This window comes from Archocentrus centrarchus, chromosome 4 (assembly GCF_007364275.1).
Source record: "Archocentrus centrarchus isolate MPI-CPG fArcCen1 chromosome 4, fArcCen1, whole genome shotgun sequence".
NCBI classification, from domain to species: domain Eukaryota; kingdom Metazoa; phylum Chordata; class Actinopteri; order Cichliformes; family Cichlidae; genus Archocentrus; species Archocentrus centrarchus.
In genome coordinates this window covers 19,583,023-19,606,506 of record NC_044349.1, presented here as the reverse complement: position 1 = coordinate 19,606,506, position 23,484 = coordinate 19,583,023, and the positions used below count along the sequence as shown (strand labels likewise).

General features: G+C 41.1%; 1 protein-coding gene across 1 annotated transcript in view; it reads left to right on the top strand.

Moving 5' to 3' along the window:
• Nucleotides 1–18,724: 18,724 nt before the first annotated feature.
• The window catches only part of fbn2b (fibrillin 2b), an 81,796-nt gene continuing 77,036 nt past the window's right edge, over nt 18,725–23,484 (top strand). The window contains exons 1-2 of the mRNA XM_030727539.1: nt 18,725–18,824; nt 22,657–22,972. Of these exons, the coding sequence (XP_030583399.1) occupies nt 22,794–22,972 (179 nt within the window). The 5' untranslated portion in view covers nt 18,725–18,824; nt 22,657–22,793. The remainder of the gene's footprint in view (nt 18,825–22,656; nt 22,973–23,484) is intronic.

Sequence of the window (23,484 nt, the reverse complement as noted above, 5' to 3'; positions counted from 1 at the left end):
GCCAACATGTTTATTTGATTTTGGGGTGAGCTGTCCCTTTAAGCACATATGGCAAACTTGTCAGCAAGCAGTTGCTTATTTACACATCAAGCAGCAACATTAGCATTCAGATGGTCACATAGTGAATGCCATTGAAGTATTTGATCTCCTCAAGCTCTGTGTTTTTCTTAATCTCTGCCAGCTGCTGAATAATATATCTGGCTCTGTAGTTGCTCAAAATGCTACTATGGTACTGCTGTTTGCATGAGCATTGCCTTTTGATATACTCTCATGATAAAAAATATCAGATAAAGCTGCATAAATTTACCCTTCTTTTCTTCGCATGCACCAATTTTAGCTTTTTATCACATTTCCCCTTTCCCATCTCTCTTGCTCCTCTCTCCTAGACTCCTGACCCCTGCTGGGTATGAAACTTGACTGAGCCGAGTCAGGAATTTGCCCTATATCACAAGAGCTGGGGCCCACTGGAGCTGTAAATTGCATGACCAGTATGTAGGTATAATGAAGATGGACGGGCTGGAGAGAGCGCTGACAGTAGGAGTCACATTCCTCAGGCTCAAGCCTTCAATTACAGTGATCTCACTCACACATCCCCACATGCTTATATCACTATACTCAACTCTAATACTTATAAGCTTAATCCTAATTTAAACAGAATCCTATTTGAGCTGTATGTTGATACCACAAACCTTTCCCAAGTTTACTAACAGCCTTTCTCCATCCCCATCTACAAAAAAGACACACAAACATACTTCATTCAGGATGCTTGTGTTATCAACATGACCATGTGTGGACCCAGAAAGGGAAATGAGCTGAAACTCTTTTCACACTTTGCTGTTTCTTGATCTGGTGGCAAATGTGAAGCCAAAACATGACTCTGCTTTTGCCAATTGTGTGCTTATACTCGCTATCCGTTAATTAGCTCTCAGTCTCTGCGCAGCGCCTACATGTGGAGTTTTATTTGGTGACGCAAAATAGAGTAAAGTTTGCTAATCAAGTCAAATACTGCACTGCTGTGGTGGCGACTTTCAAATATCTGCAGAACAATCAAACCACCGGCTTTCAAGTAGTACCAGATGCGGGCGGCCATGTTACAGTATAGAAAGCCTTGCACTCATTTCCTCACCAAGACCACACACACACACCTCCACTGACATATCTCTGCTTCTTTTACTTCTGATTAACATTACAGGAAATCTCTCTATTCAGCCAATATATTATATGTGTTTTTCACAGCTTTAGAAAAGCAAGAATTCAAAGAACCACAAAAATGAAGAACTGGCAGCTGAGCGACCTCACAGGCTCTCTCAAGGGTTCAACGAGTCTATTACTGACACAACCAGACACACAAAGCACCAAATATTGACTCTTTCAGACCCCGTCTTTCTTTAGTGCTGGCAGAGCAAACAGCTGTACTGCCACAACATTGTCTTTCATCCTAACAACCCCTTATGTCCCATCCCCAGGCCACTGTCTGCTTGTACAACAACAGCACTGCTTTCTCCATGTGGGGGGGCCCTCATGACTTCAAAGTGCCCCTCATTGGAGCTCTGGTGGGGTGACAAACAGCTATAGCCCAGCTGAGCAGGATCACACTTGTCGGTGCAAAGGAAACACATGTTGGAGAGCGGCTGTGGTTAGAGTGGCTACTTCTGGTTTGGACCAAGTGAGTCACTGAAACAGAGTGCGTTTTCATGCACACAAAAATAAAGATAAGTGTAAGTAATGCGATAAAGACAGAGTGTGCATTTATGGGAGTGTGTGCAGGTTTTTCCAGCTTCAAAGGCTGAAAAGAGAAACCGGGTTCGGCAGTTATCCAAATGCAAATTCACACACAATGGGAAAAATATACTCTTGTGACAGCTGAGTAAAATATGAGCAGTATCCTCGCTGGGCTAAATAAATAAATAAAACTAAAAAAGACAACCTGGAGCTGCAGTTTGTCTTGAGGCTGGCTCCAAGAGCAACACCACCTTTACAGTAGATGCATGTCATTATGTTTAAAGGCTAGCAAGAAGAAAAAATAATATTATTAAAAACTCTTCTGTATAGCGACTGATTAGAAGATAGATAGATAGATAGATAGATAGATAGATAGATAGATAGATAGATAGATAGATAGATAGATCTCATTTACAAGAAGTACATCATAATATAGGATATGCCAGATTATATATCTATACACACACACATGTACAAAAACACTTAAATATGCTGTTAGGTCCATAAAAAAGATCCAGAGCTGATTCCAAATACTGCACTTGCATCTGGTAGCTGTTCACCGGAACTCTCAATATGAGGTCCAAAGAGATGTCAGTGCTAATGAAAAAGGCCATCATTAAGCTGAAAAACCAAAATAAACCTACCAGAGAGATAGCAACAACTCAACAATCTGCTACATTCTCAAAAAGAAGAAAGGCACTGGCCAGTTCAGCAACAGAAAAAGGCTGTTGTTGCTGGCAGCTTTTTGGTGGTGGTGCCTTGGTGAAAGACCACAAAAGATTGCTACTGGATGATTGCAGAGTTCTTTCCTTGGTTTACAACCCCCCCCCCCCCCCCCCCCCCATCACAACATCTAGCCAAGAACAAGCAATCAAAAGATGCCTTCATGAATGAATGTTTGAATGACGTTTTTCCCTGTTATGTATTCAAAGATGGGATATCAGAGGTAATACATTCTTGTGAATGTGTATTTGAATGTAAATTACACAAAATATCAATATGTTTGTTTAAAATAAGTGTCAAACTCATTTTACATTGTGGACCAGATCCTAAGTGGGCCAGAAAAGTGAAACTACTGCTTAAAAACGTACTTTTAAAAAAATCCTCTAAATTGTTCCCCTTTCTCTCATTATAAAGAAGTTTAACTACACATTTAATCCCTGAGATGTCTGAAGAAAATGAAGTGTAATTTCAACATGTCTCACTTTTTCCACATTATAAAGAAGTGCTGTGGTACTAAATCCCTAATCCCTTCAGCGTTGGTCTTTGGGCTTACCCTTTAAGAAATGGAAAAATGAATGCACAGAAAAGCACTGGCAGCTCATTATCTGTACTTTGTCCTGTCATTATAAAACATAGTTTTGCTTTGTTAACTAATAGAAAATATTGGGGTTTTTTTTTTAACTCTTGGTCCACTGTAAATAAAAAAACAGACATTTCTACAGTACATAGTGAAAAAACAAGAACTTTTTAAAAACATAATGCTATCAATACAAAAACAAGTGTAGCATGAATGACAATGGAGGATGTATGTGTCAAGTTATAAAAGTGATAAAAATGCAGTTAAAAGTCTAAAATTTCTCCATCCGTCCATCCATCCATCCATCCATCCATGCATCCATCCATCTGCTTATCCAGCACCGGGTCACAGAGGCAGCAGCCTAAGCAGAGAAACTCAGACCTGCCTCTCCCCAGCCACCTCCTTCAGGTTATCCGGGGGGAACACAGAGGCGGTCCCAGGCCAGCCAAGAGATAATTTCTCCAGCGTGTCTTCGGTCTGCCCCGGACCCTCCTCCCAGTAGGAAATGCCTCGAACACCTCACCCAGGAGGCGCTCAGGAGGCATCTTAGTCAGATCCCTGAACTACCTCAACTGGCTCCTTTTGATGTGGAGGAGTAGTGGCTCTATTCTGAGCTCCTCTTGAATAAACCTATCTCCAAGGGAGAGGCCAGTCACCCTTTAGAGAATGCTCATTTCTGCCATTTGTATCCATGATCTTTCTTTGAGTCACTACCCAAAGCTCGTGACCATAGGTGAGGGTAGGGACGTAGATCAGCTGGTAAACTGAAAGCTTTGCTTTTACACTCAGTTTTCTCTTCATCTTTACGGAACGGTGTAACGTCTGCATTACTGCAGCTGCGGCCCCAATCCATCTTTCAGTCTCTCGCTCCCCTCCTCCCTCACCCATCAACAAAAACCCAATATACTTTACAAAACATTCTCTGCGACTCACCACCTTATTGTCATGGAGGGGTTTGTTGCCCCTTTTCTGCTGACACATTGCCGGTGCCAAGTGCTCGAACCGTTCAGCCCTTTTTCCACCGTGAACTCCCTCGGTGTTCGGCCAAAAAATGGGTTCCTTTCTAGCACTGTAAATTAGTTGCGATTTTAACAGCTGTGAATTAGGTTCGGCCCTAAGGCTGAACTTGCTGCTTTGTATCAGTTCATAACAGATAAAAGGAAGCAAAGTGCGTACTTGATTGATTGATTGAACTTCTGTCATTGTACATAAGTATACAACGAAAATTGCGGTTCCAGAACACTTGTCATCTTGCTCGTAATTACTGTCTGTGTATACCTTGTGCCGCACACAGGTGTTGCAATAGTTTTGTTCGCAGCACAAGAAATAAAGTTTGCAAAAGGGGAGCGTGTTCTGCCATATTTGTGCCCTTCCTGCTTCCGTTTCCAGACGAGAAAGTGCCCACACTCATACGTAAAGTATCAGCTTGCAAAGCAGTATGTTGTTTGGGGCCCCTGGTAGGATTTCCCAAGCTAAATTCTTCCTGGGTGAGGGCCGGGACAAAGAGCAATTCAGATCATCCTTATGAGACAAAGATCAAAAGAACAGTTTGCCCTGCCCGTAGAGTTACTGGGACCCCACTCTTGAGCCAGGCCTGGGGAAGGTGCTTGAGAGAGAGCAACTGGTGATCTGGCCTTAACCCGTGGGGTCTGGCTGGGTGGAACCTGAAGAGGAGACATGGGTCCGCCCTCCTGTAGGCCCACCACCTGGAGGAGGTGCCATAGGGGTCAATGCAATCTGTGTGGGATGGAGGCCCTGATGGACTGATCCCCCGGCTATCAAGGCTTGCTATTGGGAGATGGAAGTATCCAAATTTTCTCCTTCTTTGCAATTTTAACAAGCTGTCCACTGGGCTGGATTGAACCCTTTGATGGGCTGGTTTTGGCTCCCAGGTCTTGTGTTTGACACCACTGCTTTAAAATATAGTTGTCAATCACAGCAATTAGGAAAACAGATAATTAGGATTAGAATTATTAGGGAAAAAGACATAGATGGGTCAATTCGTCCAGGCATCCAGAAATGACAGAAATGGGAAGTACTCTCAGGATATAGTAAACACAGCTGGTCACCTGATGCTTTCAGCCCAAGCCAAGCCACTTTGACTGCTCCTTTATTCACAAGGGCTTGCCACAGTGGACAGTGCTGTATGTTTGATTTAGCAGATTTTTACACCTTTCCTGACACAACCCCAAAGGGATCTGTGTCTCCTCCCGTGATCAAACTGGGAACTTTTGCTTGTTAGGTGAACGTGTAAACCACTACATGTGGTACCATTACTAACCTCTGGAAATGCAATAATGTTCATGTAGCCTTGTATTGGGTTTTGTGTGAGTGAATGCAAACACTGTGTATGTGATGCCACCATTTGTCTAAATTAGAAGTTCAGAGTGTGAAAATCGACTCATCATCTCTTTAGACACCCCCCCCCCCAATTTGGTTTGTATAAAGTGCTTGGGTGGTCTATTGATATGCAGCTTTAGTGGGCCTCACATGTCTTACAGTAATGAAAGTTTGACCCTAAACAAATGTTTTGCAGACAGTCACAGGGTACAACAGGATTGGTCTGTGTTGATCTAGGGTCAGGCAGAGAGGCATTTTCTTGAATTGTTTAACCAGAACGTATACAGTATATGTTTTCCTTTCTTTTGTTGTTGCACAGAGTTGACACATTTCTATCAGTCCCCTACCCACACCCCATTCTTTATTGTTTTTGCTTGTTTCTTTCTGTGCACATGCATACAACAAAGTTTGTCCAACTGCTCCTTTGTCTTCAACTCTGCGATTCCCAGTGAAAACATTTTCCAAAAATAAGACAGGGCCACAAGATAACAGAAGGACCAGCTGGATGGAAGGAATGCTGATGGACAAGTAGTTTTAAGTGGCATTTCCAAGTATCTTAGTGGGTTTTCTTTTTTTTCCCCAAATGATCATTGCCATGTAGGAGGCTGGTTGTACCTTGGTAGTACTGTTTTCTCATTTGTCCAGTACACCTGCTCTCTAGAGTAAAGAGGTCATGGGGGCTTCACACCCATAAAAGGATTTTTGTGGCTTTTCCAACCCATAAATTGACATCACAGGAACACACACTTGGTCTTCTGTGGTATGTGCATATGTTTGTGCACATATACAATGTAGGGCATGCACACATGGACAAATGGATGTACAGATGCTTGCCACTGTGTTATTATGTTCAGAAAAAAAGCAAGCTAAAACAGACTGATTCTAAATCACTCTGGTTCAAATTACTTAAATAAATTCTTAAAGAAACTGAAACACATTTGTCTAGTGTCCTGTATCCAGATGGAGCAAATTGTTCAGTGAGGCCTTTTTGTGTTTTAACAACGATTAAATTCATGGCTTAAGCTTCCTGTTCCATTTTTTAAATATGAAGAAATATGAAGTCTCACTAGCACTCTCACATACCTCTTTTTAATCTTAGGTGGGTCCTTCAAAGCGCTTTGCAGGGGCGAAGCTAGCATGCAAGGCAGCGTCCAGCCACTCAGAACAACTTGGGGTTTCTGCAGTAAGTGCTCAACCTCTCTGCCAACATGAAGTTCTCAGCATGGTAATGCTTTTTTTATTCTGTAGGTGTCATGCAGAGATTGGAAAACCCATGTCAAGGTGTTTTAGCTGTTTACTGTCACCTCAGGGAAGTGTCAAAAGTATGTCAAACAGTCAGCATTGTCAGCTTCTGTTTTGTTTAAGATTGAAGATACAGTAGTAGTGTTAAAAACAAACACCCCCATCTGCCACTGTTTGAGCTTCTCACTGTACTTTTTGATCTCTGTTGTTTTTCATGCTTTACCCTCGTCCTGGTGAAAACTGCTGTGGCTCCCTTTCGTCTTCAACCCAATTTAATAACTAAGGCCCTGTTAACACGAGAACATTTTCAGATGAAAACTGTAGCGTTTTGATGCGTTTCGGCCTCTCGTTTTCGCGAGAACGGCATGACAAGGATACTTTTTGAAAACGGGTTCCAGAGTGGAGCATTTTTGAAACGCTCCAGTCTCCGTTTCCGTCTAAATGGGTGAAAATGCCACTTTTTGAAAACGAGGGTACTGGCACATGCACACTATGGCTGTAACTCCTATAGCCACACCGCCAACTTATTGCCTGGTAATGGTAACTACAGTGTTTCTACACCATTTCCACTGAAAACAGTCTCATGTAAACGGGATCTAATTAACAATCGGCACCATCATAAACATCGGGCTACTGGTTATTTTGGTTGTTTGTTTTTTATTTTGATAGTTTGTATTTTTTTCTCTGAAATCTGCATGCAAGCTTGTCTTTGTAACCTTCCCACAATCCTTCTTTCTGCTAATCTTTCTAATAGAAAGCCGGCGGACTGTTGTTAATGACAACAGTTTGGACATCACAACAGAAACAATCTGGAATATCAAGCCACAGCGAGGCATGACTCTTAAATGGAAATCTTTGCATCATTTGTGTAATTCTTATTATTGCTAATGTTATTGTTTTAGAGTCTTGCCAGAAGTACTAATTGTGGTCATGTTGTGTAAAATCATTTCTGGAAGATGCAGATAACAAGTAAATAAAGAAGGAGGATATAGAGTAAAGTTCTCTGCAGGAAAAAGCTGAATTATGACATCATGGTGAGTAAATGGGAGAAAAAACACGTGGTATACAAAACAGTGTTAATAAGTTGTGCGACTTATAATGAGTATGACTTTTTCAAACTTCAACATGCATTTTTAAGTCTTTTTAAATGTATGATGTCAGGTTTTTTTTTTTAATCTGCATGCGCAAATTACTACTCCACTAGAACTGAGATGACAAGTTTATGGCATGCTGAAGTGCAAACATTTCGAGAAGAGGGAAGGATTACATGTCAAAGCTGTTATACCGAGGTTCTATTCAACAGAACCCAGACACCGCTTCTTATTGTGCTGCAGCCCTTCCCCCAGTACAAGAGCCAGCAAGAGGGGGAGAAGGAGGACTAATGTTCATTTTTCAACATTTTCCTTTTTAACTTGGTGGCATAAATCATTTGGGAGGACCACACCTCAATATGAAATGCTGTATGCTGACCACAGAGGCTGGGTTTGGGGGAAATTCTTGGAAGCCTTTATTAAAAAGCTATTCACTTTGAATAGCATTACAGTAAAACTGGTTACATCAAATCCTGAATCTGGTGCAGTAAATGCAGGAAACATTAAACAACAAATACTTCAATACCAAAAAACAAAAATGTGAATCTTCACAACAAGTTCTTTTGGATATGAAGATGGCAGATTGCTTATAGATTTATTTCTCACATCAAAAATGTGAAAATCTCTAGTGACGGGAAGGTCTGAATGTCTGTCCTACAGTAAGTTTGCGTCTGTTTTAAGGAGGTTAAGGTTAGATGAGACAATCAATACAACTCTCATATCTGACATCTGTCAGTTAAATAATGACTCAGTCACACTACAATAAAACTAGGACTAACCCTCCTTGCAATTGAGAAAAATCAGTGGTTGATTAGTGATTGCATTGATTTTTTAAAAATTTATTTTTTATTTTATTTTGCTGTTGAAAATATTTCCAAGTAGTTGTAGTGTCCAACTAGTCACACAGAGGTTGCGCATGCAACAACTTCAACCTCTGCACTGCTGCTTTTGGTTACAAGGCCACTGCACAGGTTGCCTGGTGGGAGGCAGTCTGCCTCTAACCAATCGTGGCCCTGTCAGACAGATTGGCAAAGTTCTGCAAAAAACTCCCTACTTGTTTAAAAATGCAGATACATTGCCCACAAGCTGCAATCCATCTGAGTCAGCCTGCACCAATGAGTGCAACTCGTCTGTGACATATTCCTATACAAAACCAAGGTTGCCAAGTGCCTGTGTCATTTTGCAGTTAAATCGCTGTCCTGTAGCAACTCTGTCACTATTTGTGGAGGAATTTCAGTTTCAAATCTATGAGATTCTTGCTGGACTCTGAATGTAAGTAGTTAATGTGAATTTCTGTGTATTTAGATGGCAGCAGATTTGTGATTTTTTACTGATTTATCTCAGTGAATCACAGTATTGTTACAATACTGCACCAAATTGAGGTTGAAGACAACAACTGACTGCAAATGGTCACAGGTCTGGTCCCCACCTTTGAAGCAATTGTTTCAAAAGCAATAAGATTGCCAGTTCATTGCACAAGTTTTGCAATAATTTTGTTTGTCTCCAACCAATGATTTCCCCAGCATGACTGTAGCATAGGCACCAGCTGTCCATCCAAGAAGTCTGTGCTTCGCTTGTTTTGGCGAGTGAAATTCAACTACTGTTTCTCTTATATTTCACAACTAATGAGCATATATGAGTGTGATGCACCCATTCAGTCTTTGGATGCACCTTACTAACCAAGCTAGCTAGTGTCAGCTAACAACTTAGCATTCCACTGTCTCTTTTCTAAATGTGGTCAATAAAAAATAAAAAAAGAAGCACGATTGTAATGGTCAAAATTGGTAAATGCTTCAAAACATTACTCTACAAAATAATTGGCGACAAGTTTTCCTCATTTTTTCAGGTTGTCAGCAATAAAGTATTTTATGTTTTCATAAAATGGCATCATGTTAGCTTATACCAGCTATAGTTGTTTAGCCAGCTCTTGTCAGCTGTCCTGAGAGGATGTTGCATGTCTAATCTGCTGACAAAAAAAGAATTGTTACAATATTGGGATAAAATAAACTTTTTTTTTTTTTTTGCACATTTTCATGTGTTAGACCCCTGACTTCAGTTCAGGAAATGAGGCTTGAAGTGAGGAGAAAGAAAATGATATTTTATTGAGATGCCACTGGCATTGTCTCTTTCCTTAATGTTTGAAAGAGACCCCTTCTTCAACTATAAAACACTGGTATGACGTTTCATATCTTGAATCTGAAAGTGCAGACATGAATTCAGTCTCTAGCCACATATGTAAAATGCAATTGGTCAAAAGAGAGATGTCCTTCCCAGCCACTGTATTCATGGTGGGGGGCATGGCAGCTCCACCCTATGTATTTTTAATGCATTAAATTTAAGTTAACAAGATTGCATTGGTTTGTTGGAAGATGTAATTACACACTAATCAATGTATATTTATGAGTACAATATCCTTTTTTCTATTAAATAATCTCAAAAAAATTACTGACTGTACCATTAATGACTAAAATGCAAATATAACAGGGACATAAACTGATTATGGAAACCCTGGTCTGTCACAATGAAGCCATAATGTGCATGAGGCTGAGAATGGACAGGGAAACTACAGCACTCCACTGACTCCCCCTTTTGCAGCCAACTTTACAGTTGGAACAAGAAATGACCTCACCTCATCCAAGTCTCAGTTCCCCCAAGGTTTGAACAGGAAATAGGGAGAACACCACCCCCGCCCAGCTCCTCGCACCCATTACAGCACTCTCAAAGAGAAAGAAAAAAACATCACAGAACACTGTGGAACCCAAAAATGAAAGATGGTTTTGGAAAAATATAGGCTTGTCTGTGGATGTGAAACATATAATACTTGAAACATGAGCAAACATGAGATAAACATTTAGTTATAATTGCTGTTGTGAGTTTTAGTCTGTGGATTCCAGCCGTTGTTTGGATTCCTCTGAGAGGGAATGTTTTATGCTCCTTTGAAAATACAAAAGACGTTGCACACATCTGAAAGCCATTAGCCCCTCAAACTGTTAGCAAGCAGTCTGAGGATTCTTTCCGCTCTCTTGGAATCTCGCTCCAATTCTCTCTTTGCTTCTTTTCTCTTTACATTTCTTTCTTTTTTTTTTTTTTCTTTTTTTTTTCAGGTTTGCAACCTCTGCCTTTTGCAGTTACAAGAGTTATGGAATTTCACTGCTCTTATCCAAAAAGTTTTACTCCATGGACCCCTGAAACCAAAGTCTTCCGAGCTTCAGCTGTGTCATACACCATAGCCTTTCTCCATTCCTAGCCCCACTGTATTTTTGAAGAGTCATTTTACCATGGCCAAGCAAGCTTTGCAGAGTGCTCTGTCACTTGGGAGCAACATCACGTGTATACCCGCCTCTTTCCTCTCCTGGTTCACACACAAAGCGGGGTGGGGACATGTGAGGCAGGTCTTCCCTCCTCCTCATCCTCTGTAGCCTAACCTTGCATAAACTACAGAGCCTAAACGGACCAGTGTGTTTGTGTGCTCTTTTATGAGATCACATATTCTCGTCTCCCCTTAAACACTGGCATCTTTTGTTTCTGCCCGTGTAATACTTTGAAGTTTGACATTCCTCACCCACTGCATCACTGGGGTAACACAGCTGCACGAGGCCAGCTCTTTACAGAGCCAAGAAAAGTAACACTTATGGTACGATGAGGCAAGTAAGGCTTCCCTTGAAAGCAAATGATCGAAGAAAGAATAGTTGAAGAAGAGGTAAGAAGAAAAAAATGTGAGGCAGTAAATCTATCTATCTATCTATCTATCTATCTATCTATCTATCTATCTATCTATCTATCTATCTATCTATCTATCTATCTATCTATCTATCTATCTATCTATCTATCTATCTATCTATCTATCTATCTATCTATCTATCTATCTATCTATCTATCTATCTATCTATCTATCTATCTATCTATCTATCTATCTTATTTTGAATGAGTTTGCATTTTTTGTGTGTCTTTCAGTGTGTGTCATGCAATAATCATATTATTATCCAGGCAGGGAAAAAAAACCCGCAGCTTGTGGGACCACAAGCTCCCCTGCTGGGCTCATCCCACAGACTGCAACCACAAACCCCAAGATCATGATGACACCAACCTTTTAACCCAGACATCATCTTCTAAAACCCTCAGCCCCACCCTACCACACAAACATATATTGCATATACACACAGATAGACCAGCACACACCTCCACACTCCCATGACCCTAAGGTTACCCTTCACTATGACACACCACGAGCTCAAGAGTCAGCTTGTGATATTTATACATATTTATACATTCAAGATGCAAATTGATATTCTGATATTATTTCACTATGTGAAGGCTTTGACTTTCGAGTAAACCTATTTAAACTTGGACAGAATAAAAAGTACTTAAAATAGAGTAATCAGACCAATCATGATCCTGCAGTGTTTTTCATGCAAATTCAAGTAACGTTACTCTTTTCATCTTGTACAGTACATGTATAAACACTTCATTGGGTCAAATAGTTCTTGTCTTAGTGTTATCAAATGCTGTGCCAGTGTAAGCAATACGCAAGGTCTGCTGACAGCTTAGTTCTTCCTATCAACACTGTGCTAACACTAGCCTGAAGCATAATTCCAGTACCTATTTTTTGCCTCTTCATCTCCTCTCTCATCCCTTCTGTGACTCAGAAATCAACCTCAGCACACAGTATGCATTAGAACATGTATCTCAAAGAGAGAGACACCAGGAGGCCTGCTGGTGGACAAACATACCCTTTGGAGAAGCCTCTTCGTCTGTGATGAATGGAAGGGGCGTGGCACAGAGGCCTGTTCCACATATTTGCGCCATATTATGTCTCATTTAATTTTAATTTAAATATGTAAACTGCCGTGAACACCGTGACATTTATCTGACAGGTGTCATAACAAACTGTTGCAGCTCTGCCACGCATACCATTTAACTGATGCTGTAAAATGATAGCTCTGTAGCAAAGGCGTCTTATTTACTTAAATACCTGTTGCCTTGACTCTCTTTGTTGCCTCCTCAGCTCATATCCAAGGTAGGAGGAACTGAGACTCAGAGAGCTCAAGTGAGGACAGGTATGCAGGATGTTACAGCTGAGAAAAGAGATATATACACACAGCCTGCGTATGTACTGATGTGCAATTTTAAAAAAAGATGTCTACATGCCAGACATGAGACAAATTCAAACGGCTCATAAAAGGTCAAGTTTTCTGTGTATTTTTGTCATCTTGCATCTTTTCTTGCATGGACAAGCTTATGATCAAAATATCGTATCAATATTTGTCCAAGCTCTTCCTCAGGACACTTGGCAAGCGAAAGGTCATTGGTTCAAGTCCAGCCAGAGACACAAATCCCCTTTGGGGTTCCGTCAGGAAACTCTGCCAAATTAAACATGTGGAATGACCGCTTCTAACAAGGGAGCAGCTGAAAGTAGCTTTACTCGGGCCATACAATGCTGTGAACCCCCCCCCACCCCCCCACCCACCCATCTTCTTCTTTTTTTAAATTTATTTATTTATTTTTTGCATGTTTGGCACACGTACATGTTTCAGATCAAACTTTAATATCATCAACCATCAGTTTGTTCCCTGAAGCTCAAGCACGCTTGGGTTATGCAGCAGGACAATAATCTGAAACACACCAGCAAGTTCGCCTCTGAATGGCTCAACCCCCCCCACACAAGAAAAACAAAAACAAAGTCAAGGTTTTAGAGTGGCCTAGTCAAAGCCCAGGCCTAAATTCAATTGAGATGATTTGGTATGACCTTAATAAGGCCATTCATGCTCAAAACCCCTCCAATGTGGCTGAATTAAAACCGTTCTGCAGAGAAGAGTGGGCCAAAATTCCTCCACAGCAATGAGGAAGACTCATTGCAGTTATTGCAAATGCTTGATTGCAGTTCTTGCTGCCAAGCGGGGCACAGCCAGTAATTAGGTTTGGTGGGCAATCAAGTTTTCACTCAGGGCCAGGTAAGTTTCGATATGTTTTTTTTTTCCCCTTAATAAATGTAATTGTCATTTAAAAACTGCATTTTGTAATTACTCAGGTCATTTTTGTCTAATACTAAGGTTTTGGAAACATGTAAATGTGACCAATATACAAAAATCTAAGAAATCACAAAGGGAGCAAAAACATTCAAGGCACTGTATATGCATTACAGCTGTGCCAACCTCTGTATAGAATGTATAATGACTGTGTCATGTTTTATATCATACCCACTTAGATTTGTACAGAGTAATAATACATAACTATTGTGAATCCTTTATGATAACTCCTCTGGGCTGCTTAAGCCTGTGATGACCTACAAATGCACCAGTTCACCTCTATGGGCAGCAGTACAATATGACTAATTCTGGCCATGAGTCTCTCCCTGTGGAGAGGAAAGTGATTTGGCTCAGTAACGGCTCTCCTGGCCAGGCTAAAGATAATCTGAAAGCCTCCATCAGGCACTGGTGGTCTCTTGTGGTTCTTTCTTTTAGCACTGGGAGAGACCCGGCATCACTTCAAGAATTCGGCTAGAACACAAGTGCAGATGAAAGTAATTCCTTTTAGTTTACATAGTCATACCAATTCACAGAAACACTGTGGAATCTTTTGAATCTATGAGTGATATTGATGATCAAAGCTGACACAGTGACAGACTCTGTTAGGTGTGGGATCTGAAGGGTAAGTGGGTGTGCAAGGATGTTCATGTGAGGACAATCCAGATCTCATCTGGTTTCTGTACTCGCTTGTCATCTTTCATATCATGTCAGCTACAAGAGGGACCCCAAGCTCGACTCTACACCAGTGACCGATGTCCCACATTCCTGTTTCTTCTGAGCCAGGCGCATGATGTAGTCTGGTCCATGTAAAACAAATAGCTTGCTTTTGTCAGCGTGATCCAATGCAGTGACCACAGTGTTGACCACAAGTCTCACAGAAACCATTTTTCATGGCATAATAATAAACCTGACAGCTTCTTATCATGTAGTTCCATGGTGACCTGAACTTCATCCTCTGCTCTTCTTTAATGACCTTGATTGGAAAAATCAGCAACACACCACTCTTTGGTTAATCCACTAGGCTGCTCCTCAAGCTGCGTGAGTTTACCTTTGGGCGACATATGGTAGGCCTGCGTGTGGGCGTGTTTACACATGTGTATACAAATGTATGTATGGAAACAAGTGAGAGCGAGTAAGTGCAAAGAGAAAGGGGGGAAAAGGGGGGGGCTAGTAAAAGTATTTCCTTGAGCTCCAAAAGTACAATGCACTCCAGACAGTGGTGTGTTTTCACTGTAGCCAGATCAATGCTTGGCAAATGTGGTCCTGTTTAAAGGGTTGAGGGAGAGGGAGGAAAAAGAGAGGACACACACACACACGCATGATGGGCTAAAAACTCCTCGAGGGTTTATTTCTTTGTTGCTAGTCATCTCAGTCTTTCATGGTGTCTGTGAAATTCCCCAAGAGCTCCTGCAGCACACCACAAATCATCCTGTGTGACTCTGCTGCATGTCAAAGGCTGGTTCCACAGCGTGCTGCATGTTCCCCACTAGAACAGATTGACCTGGTACAACAGCACGAAGCAACTATGGAAAGAGCACAGTTGGTTGTTTGTGGAAGTATGCATGTCTGTTTCAGCTTTCCAAAGGGAGAAAATAGCAATACTAAAATCAAAAAAAATTAATGAAAGTATTGCTTAATACTTTCATTGCTGTTTCAGTCATTTGGTGCCAACAAAGCTCAGTGCACACAAGGTTTATCAGTGAACACGATGTGGAAATAAGTAACAATAAAATTTAAATACATCCCCTGATAATCCCAAGTGGTTTTACATCATCTCCGGAAATCTTCCAGCATTTAGTTTGGTAAATTTACATCATGCCATGTCCTGCAGAGACAAAAAGTATTGTTCACATGGATGTAATTATAGAGTGTTGTTAATGTTCTTGAAAACTGGCCGAAGATGTTACCACAAAACGTGTCTGTCAGTCTTCAAGCAGAGGATGTTGAGGGAAATTTCCAGGTACCAGGTGTTGTGTAAAAATACTATTTATGACCTTTACAAAACCTGTGTGTGTGCGTGCGTGCATGTGCGTGTGTGTGAGTGAACAACCAGGAGACAAAATGTCCCCTGTAAATACTGAATTGACTTGTTCTCCTCTGAACAGTTTGTGGTCATTTGAGGGCTTAATGGTGCTGGTCATTGAGCAAAGAAGCACTTAAACACTGAGAATTCAGAAACATTAGTGGTTCCATCTAACCACTGGTGGTTCCTTTTGCAATCAAGATTTAACTCTGATAGCTCTTAAAACTAGTTCACCAAAATAAGGGTTAGGCTACACTTGAATTGGAGAGAATTTGTTCATGGCTTCTTGTCCAGCCATGAACCAAGACGAAAGTGGCAGCTAACTCTTAACAAGTATGATAACTGGGATTAAAATGATGATCTGGGATCAGTGGCGGTTCCTGATATGGGTGACATGGACAGCCGCCCAGGGCGGCTTCTCATCTAGGGCAGCATGACCGCCCCCCCTTCCCTGCGATCGACGCAGCAGCGCCTACCGCACTACTCCACTTGTGGGGTAATGAGCGCCCTCTGCCTGCTGTGTGGTGCATGTAGCTTTCTGCCATGGTTTGACAGACAGGTTGGGAGCAAATAATTTAATTTTGCAAGAGCAGGAATTACTGGGGCCCACCTGCAGTACCTTCACGGCCCACTCAGGTGGGTGGGGGGGGATCACAGGTCGACCTGTGATCTATGCTATAACATACAGTCAGTGGATTTTAAACCCACAGTTTGTTTTCCAATGAAGCAGCTGTTATTTAAAAGAAAGAAGTTGCCATGGTAACAACATTTAGGTCTATGTTTAAGTATACCTGGTGATGTCACGGTCCTCTGGAATGTCACCACAATTCAAACCTTAACAGTGGTTTGGACAAATGTTGGTGGATGGCGCAGTGTTGCCAGATTGGGCAGCTTGTGAATGCACTGGGCTGGAAAATTATATAGATATCTATATAATTATAAAATTATATAGATATATAATTTTCCAGTAAAAACTTGCTAAAAACCTACTAAATATGGTGAAAAGCAGCCAAAATTTTAACAACTCACCCAAAGCTATGTATAATTAAATATATATCACACCTGGTGCTGTTAACATGAGTTTCAATGGAGGTTTTGTTGTGTTGGGCTGGCAACTGTCAGTGAGATCTGGCAACCCTGGGGATGGGCAGCGGTGATAACCTATTCCGCTTCAGTGCAAATTACGGCAGATGGAAAGGAAAAGGTCAAAGCCATCAGGTGGGCAGTTTAGGAAAAAGAGAAAAGAAGAAGAGGAGAAACAAGCAAAAGATAATGGTAAGCAGAAGCTGTGTAATATTTCAGTTTCTTCCATGTTTTTTCAAATATAAATTTTAAAGAAATTCTGAGTGTGCCTGTGATGGTAGGGGGACCTTCTGTTAAAACCTGCCTGTCAGACCATGGCAGAAAGCTACATTCACCATACAGCAGGCAGAGGGCGCTCATTAACCCCCAAGTGGAGTAGTGCTGTAGGCGCTGCGGCCATCGCTATGGGGGGGCTGGCCGGGATGCTCGCCCAGGGCGCCAAACAGGCTAGGACCGCCACTGTCTGGGAGAAATGAATATGTGACAGAAGTTTAAGTCTTCCTTATGTCTGTGTAGGTTCTCAGTCATCTGGGACATGAGAGTGCTTAAAAAGTAGGCAACTGGACATCTTTAGATTTGTTAAAACATTTCTCCTCTCATCCAAGAGGTGAAACATCCTCGCAAACCTGTTGTCTGATGATGTTTCACCTCATGGATGAGAGGTTGAACGTCTTCACAAACCTTAAGAAGTCCAGCTTCCTTCTTTTTAAGCGCTCAAGTAAACCTTGCTTACTTTATCATCTCTGCACATGCAGCCAGTCTTAAAGATACAGATGTTGTTAGACACTGGCCCCAAGCTCACGGACGGCACAAGTGCAGCTCCATCTTTCCCCTTAGCTGTGTATCAGCCATGAAAATGCACCTGACTACTGTCAGTTATGAATGCATTTATTTAAAATGTCCTATCTCATTGTGTAATGCACCATGGGACTTTTGATACAGGTGTTAAACACTTCAGCAATTCTATTTTTAAATTCTTTGGATGTTTTTGTTCTTAACACAACTCTATTAAACCCCACAAAAGCCCACTTTCCAAGAGATTGCACACTGCAACTGTAGGGTTTGGAGCTATAACCATACATTTGCACCAAGAGCACACTACACCAGCTCATTGTCTTAGTTTTTTTTTTTTTTTTTTTAGCCAGAAAAGCCTCCTTTGCAGAGCTACTCTGAACCAGTTTTGTTAAGTGGTGAATTAAGCTCTGTAGGTAACAACATTTGAGGACTCCTCAGCTGTCCTAACCAATGTAACACCCACATGGACTCCCTGAAGGCTAACTTCTCATCAGCACTTTTGGCAGTAAAGCACAAGGATGTGTCAGTCACAAGCACCAGTGGGCTGAGGCAGTAAATAGCCAGACTGCTTGAATAGCAAGTGTAAATTTGACATGCTGTGACAACATGTTCTTTATGATTTGCTGTAAAAGAAAAAAATAAATTCTTTGTGATCAGAGCCACATGTGAGGTTGTGAAATTTATATTTAAGTTCTAAAAATAAAAATAAAAAAATCATAGAACATCTACAACTACTATTCTCAGTATTCTTTAAAGCTCTAATCATGAACAATAACATCCTTAGAACCATTTGCCAGTTTTGGCTCTTCTTCCACAGCCTGATGTTTGGCTCCGTTCTGCATCAAAGATCATTTTCTTTGAGGGACTCTTATCTCATCACTTGGTTAGCCTGAAGGGGAGTTTTGTGCAGAGTGATGATAGTGGAGCTATGTCAGCCACAGTGTGGAGGTTTAGCTACTTGGCCCCTGTTATAACAACTCTAGGAGTCTTGAGGAATGTGGGTTTGTCCTGCAGTCCGTTACTACCCCCCTCTCGCTCTGTCTGCCTCACTCTGTGTCCCCTCCCCTCTCCCAAACAGGGCAATTCCCAAACTTTTCTCTTTTTCTCACAAGGCTATAGTTCAATATTCCATTCGGGGGCACATATCCTGTCTTAAATTCTGACGGGGCTCCTCGACGCCAAGGCACTCCAACTGCTGCAAGGTATTAGTAACCTCTTGACAACATTACAATTTGGTTATCAATGGCTCTGATAGTGACCATTGTTTAGAAGCCCGTTGTTTCACGGAGATTATCTCCTTATATGCATGGCTGCCAAGTGAAGATGCACAAAGGTAGATGGAAAATTTAACAATTGTTAACGGATGGAGAGCAGATGCTGCACTGTTTTTCTCTTTTTTCTAAACCGGCGTTTTTTGGTCTAAAAAGGGGGAGCTAGTCACGTTTTGTAGTTTGATTGCTCGCCTTGTTTGAGTTTTAATGTGGTCTTAGCGTTCTTGGAGAGTATAGCGGAATGAAAAGCGCACTTACCTATTTTTCCATCTGTTGTGTTTCAGCTAGCAGGAGCTGATGCTGTTTTTTTTTCTCCATTCATAAAGTTGTGGTGGCACGCAAATTTCTTTTCAGGGCTTAAGTATCGTGGAAAATTATTTGCCTTTTTTTTGTAAGCTTGTGGGAGATGCCTTGAATGGCTGGTTTACACTTTTCAAGAGTAGGGGACTGAACCAGATACGCTTGTGCACAGCCTACTCTAAAAATGATTTGTGGTTTTCTGTAGTGACTTAACGGCCGGCTTATTTAATTGTAGCACTGCATTTCACGTAATTAATAACTCTTTGGGTGCAAAAGAGTGTAAAATTGCCCCCCTGTGATTCGTGTGATTTTATCTCTGAGCGAATGGCCTCATATTTGACGCGTAAAGGACAAGATTTGCGCCAGCGGTCCGATGATTAAATGATAATGCATGATGGATGCTTTACCTGCTTTATTTTGACGGCACGGTTGCATTGGTGCTCAGCAGAGCTCCTACTCGGTAATTGATCGTGCATTTCTTTTGTTCGGCTTTGATCCCGCCTTCGTACACCACTGCAAGCAACAGGAATCACAACTTTTTGTGTTTGAGGGATTTTTTTTTTTTAAATTATCGTTTAGAACTTAAAGCAAAACTAGGAAAGGTAAGAAAGGGCATCGCGGAGTAGTTGTGCAAGATACATATATGAATGCAATTATTTTTGTTTGCCTTAAAGAAACGGAAAAATATGAATTATAAGAATAATTATGGAGAATTATATTCACATTTGTTTTTTTTTCCTCAAATCCATCTCTTCCTGTCTCTGCCAGATACCTCTCCCTGTGTCTTTTCTCTGCATACTTGACTGAGTTCACTGCTCATCCATCTCTCATCTTACATTAAAATAAATCTGAGTCACAAGGATGTGGGGCCATATTTCTCTTATATTTCCTGTCCAGCCCAGATATGTGATGCGGTTGGACACTGGGCTTGCTGAGGTTGTATATTACTGGGGGCCCACAGTTCACTGTTAAACCTGTGGTCTGTAAGGAGGTAAAGAATAGATAAATGAACCTCATGGCGGTCTGATGCGGTTGGAATCAGGGTGTTTTTCATTTGAATTTAGCCTAGTGCACTTAGGACAGAGTTGTAAAGCTTTATAAGCACAAACTACTTAATTAAATTTAGAAACCAATGCCCCATAAATCACTCAATGAACACTGCATGAATGGATGGATGGTTAATTGGTATTTGTTAATAATTACTTGTCCTCACTTCTCTTTCTGGTTGTGGCATTTGTGATGAAAAGCCTTTTGAGCCGATTGATCCTCTGATACTATGCATGACTATTTACTGTCCTTACTGAGGTGTTAAATCCGGTACTTTTCTACCAGCATACCTTTAGTCTGCCTCTCTGGCTCCCTCTGGTCCCAAGGCAGCCATTTGGGCGAGAAGGTGTGTAAAGGAAAGCGCAGCAAAGGTGCTTCAGTAGTTCTTAGAGGCATGTTTCCAAAAATAAAACTTAGATAAAGTTAAAGATAATCTGTGTAAATGACACACATTTCTATTTTTTTCCTTACTTCCCTCCCTTTAGGGACAGAAGTGTAGAAACTTCTTCATAGTGCAGTGCCTCACAAGGAAAAAACCTTCCTTTCTAAATACCCCCATTTCTAGCAACTTCTTTATTTTTAAATTAGCAAAATCTTTATCATTTTAAAATGTCAGTTAACAACCTCGCTGATTTGTTTGACACGGAGCATGTTTCTCTAATCAGTTTATGACCTCTCTCCCTGCAGTCTGTAGTCAGTTTTTGCAGTTTTTGGTGTCTGTTGAGTGATAAACCTCTTAGGAGACAGCTTTGAAGTGCAATATAGTGAAAACAGATTGCTAGAAGTCAGGATTTAAGCGTTTCTTCTTCTTTCCTTGCGTGCTTTTTTTCTGTTCAGCCCTCAAATCATGTGTTTTCTATTTTCTTACTGTAACAACCGAGCATCACAAAAAAAAGGAAAGAAAATCTAATCAGTGGTTGATTAAATTGCAAAGTGTTTTACATTGGAGTGCATGGTGTTCTCTTCGCAGTGTTCAGAAATCTATGATGGGTGATTTAATTTGGGTATAATTTATTTCATCTGCTAGACGAACAATTTCCAGGCACATTATACTCCAGAGGATGGCTGTGCAGTTTCAAAGATATCGAAACCCTATTGTAACATCACAAATTAAGAGTGCATGAAATGCAGCTATCAAGCAGGCAGAGTAGCCTCAAACTAATGAAATGCCTACATGCTTTCCTTATCCACAGTTATGCAAGGTTCTGCTTTTGTCCAAGTGACATATTTTGTCATCAAAGGGTGAATCTGGATGCGGTTAGTGCATTGCAGTAGCATTAACAGTAGATCTAAGATGTAGTTACATCACAACCACAAACCATTCTGAAACTCTGCACCACAATCGATGTATCTACACTTTGTGTCAAAGTAGCCACACAGGTATAATAAGTGTTCACAACAGCATTGCCTGCTTTTGTGGGTTATGATGTTGGCTGTACGTAGATTCAACACATAAGTCTAAATTAGGTTTAACTATACCAGAAACTTGAAAAAAAAAATAGGTATAATATAAAACAACTACTGACGGCTAATTTATACTTCTAAGCTGTATCTATGTACACCTATGACGTAGCGTGCACAAGCGGCTGATGCCACTGGCAGCTTTTATACCTGTGAGGGCTGCATACTCGTGCTGTGTAGTTACATTTGTAGGGCGGAGTATGTCAGGTTACAGCCTAGAGTTTACGAGGGGTTTGCTTATGACAGTGTACCCACATTGTAGCCTTAATACAGAAGCATTAATCTACTGTCCCAGCTGTCCACAGCTGTCTGTGTGCACATCCACAAGCGAGTAAAATCCTGGCTTTGTGCAGTTCAAGTAGGGGACTGTAGCTAAACCACGCTACCTCCATTTGAAATGGTTAGCTTGTTAAATTTGATGGACAAAAGCTGAAAAAGTTGAAAGAAGTTGATTAAAAGTTAAAATGTGTTAAAAACACATGAAATGTAACCTAATAGTGGTTAATACAAGCTAGCTATTTTGTTAATATCCACCAGGTCACAAACCACTGTGTGATTTTGTTTTTGTTTTTTAAATACCCAGATAGCATGCACGGGATCTAATTTGAAAGGTAACACCTTTTTAGTGGTAACCAAAATGGGGACCTGGTGGATGCAAACTTAATTTGAGTCGAGCAAACGTATTAAAAGTAATAGAGAAACAGATGAAACAGTTAACCAAAATTTTAAATAATTGAAACTGCTATTGGAACTGCACTGGTGATTTGATTCTGTGTAACATTAACTTTTCTATGATATAAACATCTAGTTTATTTTTGAACATGGGTGATGCTGGTAAAAGGGTTAATGAGCCCCTCTGAGAGGGTTGTGGAGTACATCTGATGGAAAAGGTTTGTTAGATGAACGTCTGTGTTTTACTTGTCTCAACTTCAATATGTTTTCTTTCTCTGTCTAGCCCTTACTGTGGAGTGCACACCAGGATTTGGTCTGGATCCAGGTCTAGATCCTGCTGCTCAGTCTGGGTCCATAAGTTGAACAGTCACGGAGTGAGCAGTAGCACAGAGGGGAGTCAGTTGGAGGTATAGCCGACCAATGGGATCAGGGAAGCTGGCTCAGGTGCTGCTGGGATGGGTGGTGATGTGCCTTGGGGCGGTTCATGTGGCTTGCAGTCAAACTGGGAATGGACCATACCAAGCTAGCCGCCTCACCAGCAGCGTGGACCAGAGGGAGGTGCAGCGGGTTCGACGCCGCGGCCAAGAGACATTGAGAGGGTGAGAATCTGTGTGGCCAATCACAAATAAACCACAAACCTAATACAGTTTGGTGGTTTTATTTAGATCACACTGAAGGCTTTTATTTGAAAACTGCTGAAACCAAAAGTTCATTAAGTTATGTTTCGCTTAAACATTTGTAAATGGATCTGGAGAAGGATTAAAATTAAAATTTATTTTCCGTGTCCGCTTTCCTGGCAGCTCTATTTCAACTGCTGTGCTTTCTGGACTGAGGCCAAGCACTTATACTAAATTATGCTGCTGAATACTACAACAATGTTTTGTCAAAAACAGGACATTTGACATTAACGGACCACTTGCCAGAATAAAATCTCCCGGTGTTTTTTGTAAAGCATATGGTCATTTTTCATGGGAAAGAGAGGAAAACACAGCTTTATATATATCATGAGGGCACGATGAGTGAAACTCATGACCCAAAAATCTCCAAATGTACCAGTTAAGCTATACAAAGTTGTTCAGGAATGCTAGGGAGATTACAGGCCTTGGCTTTT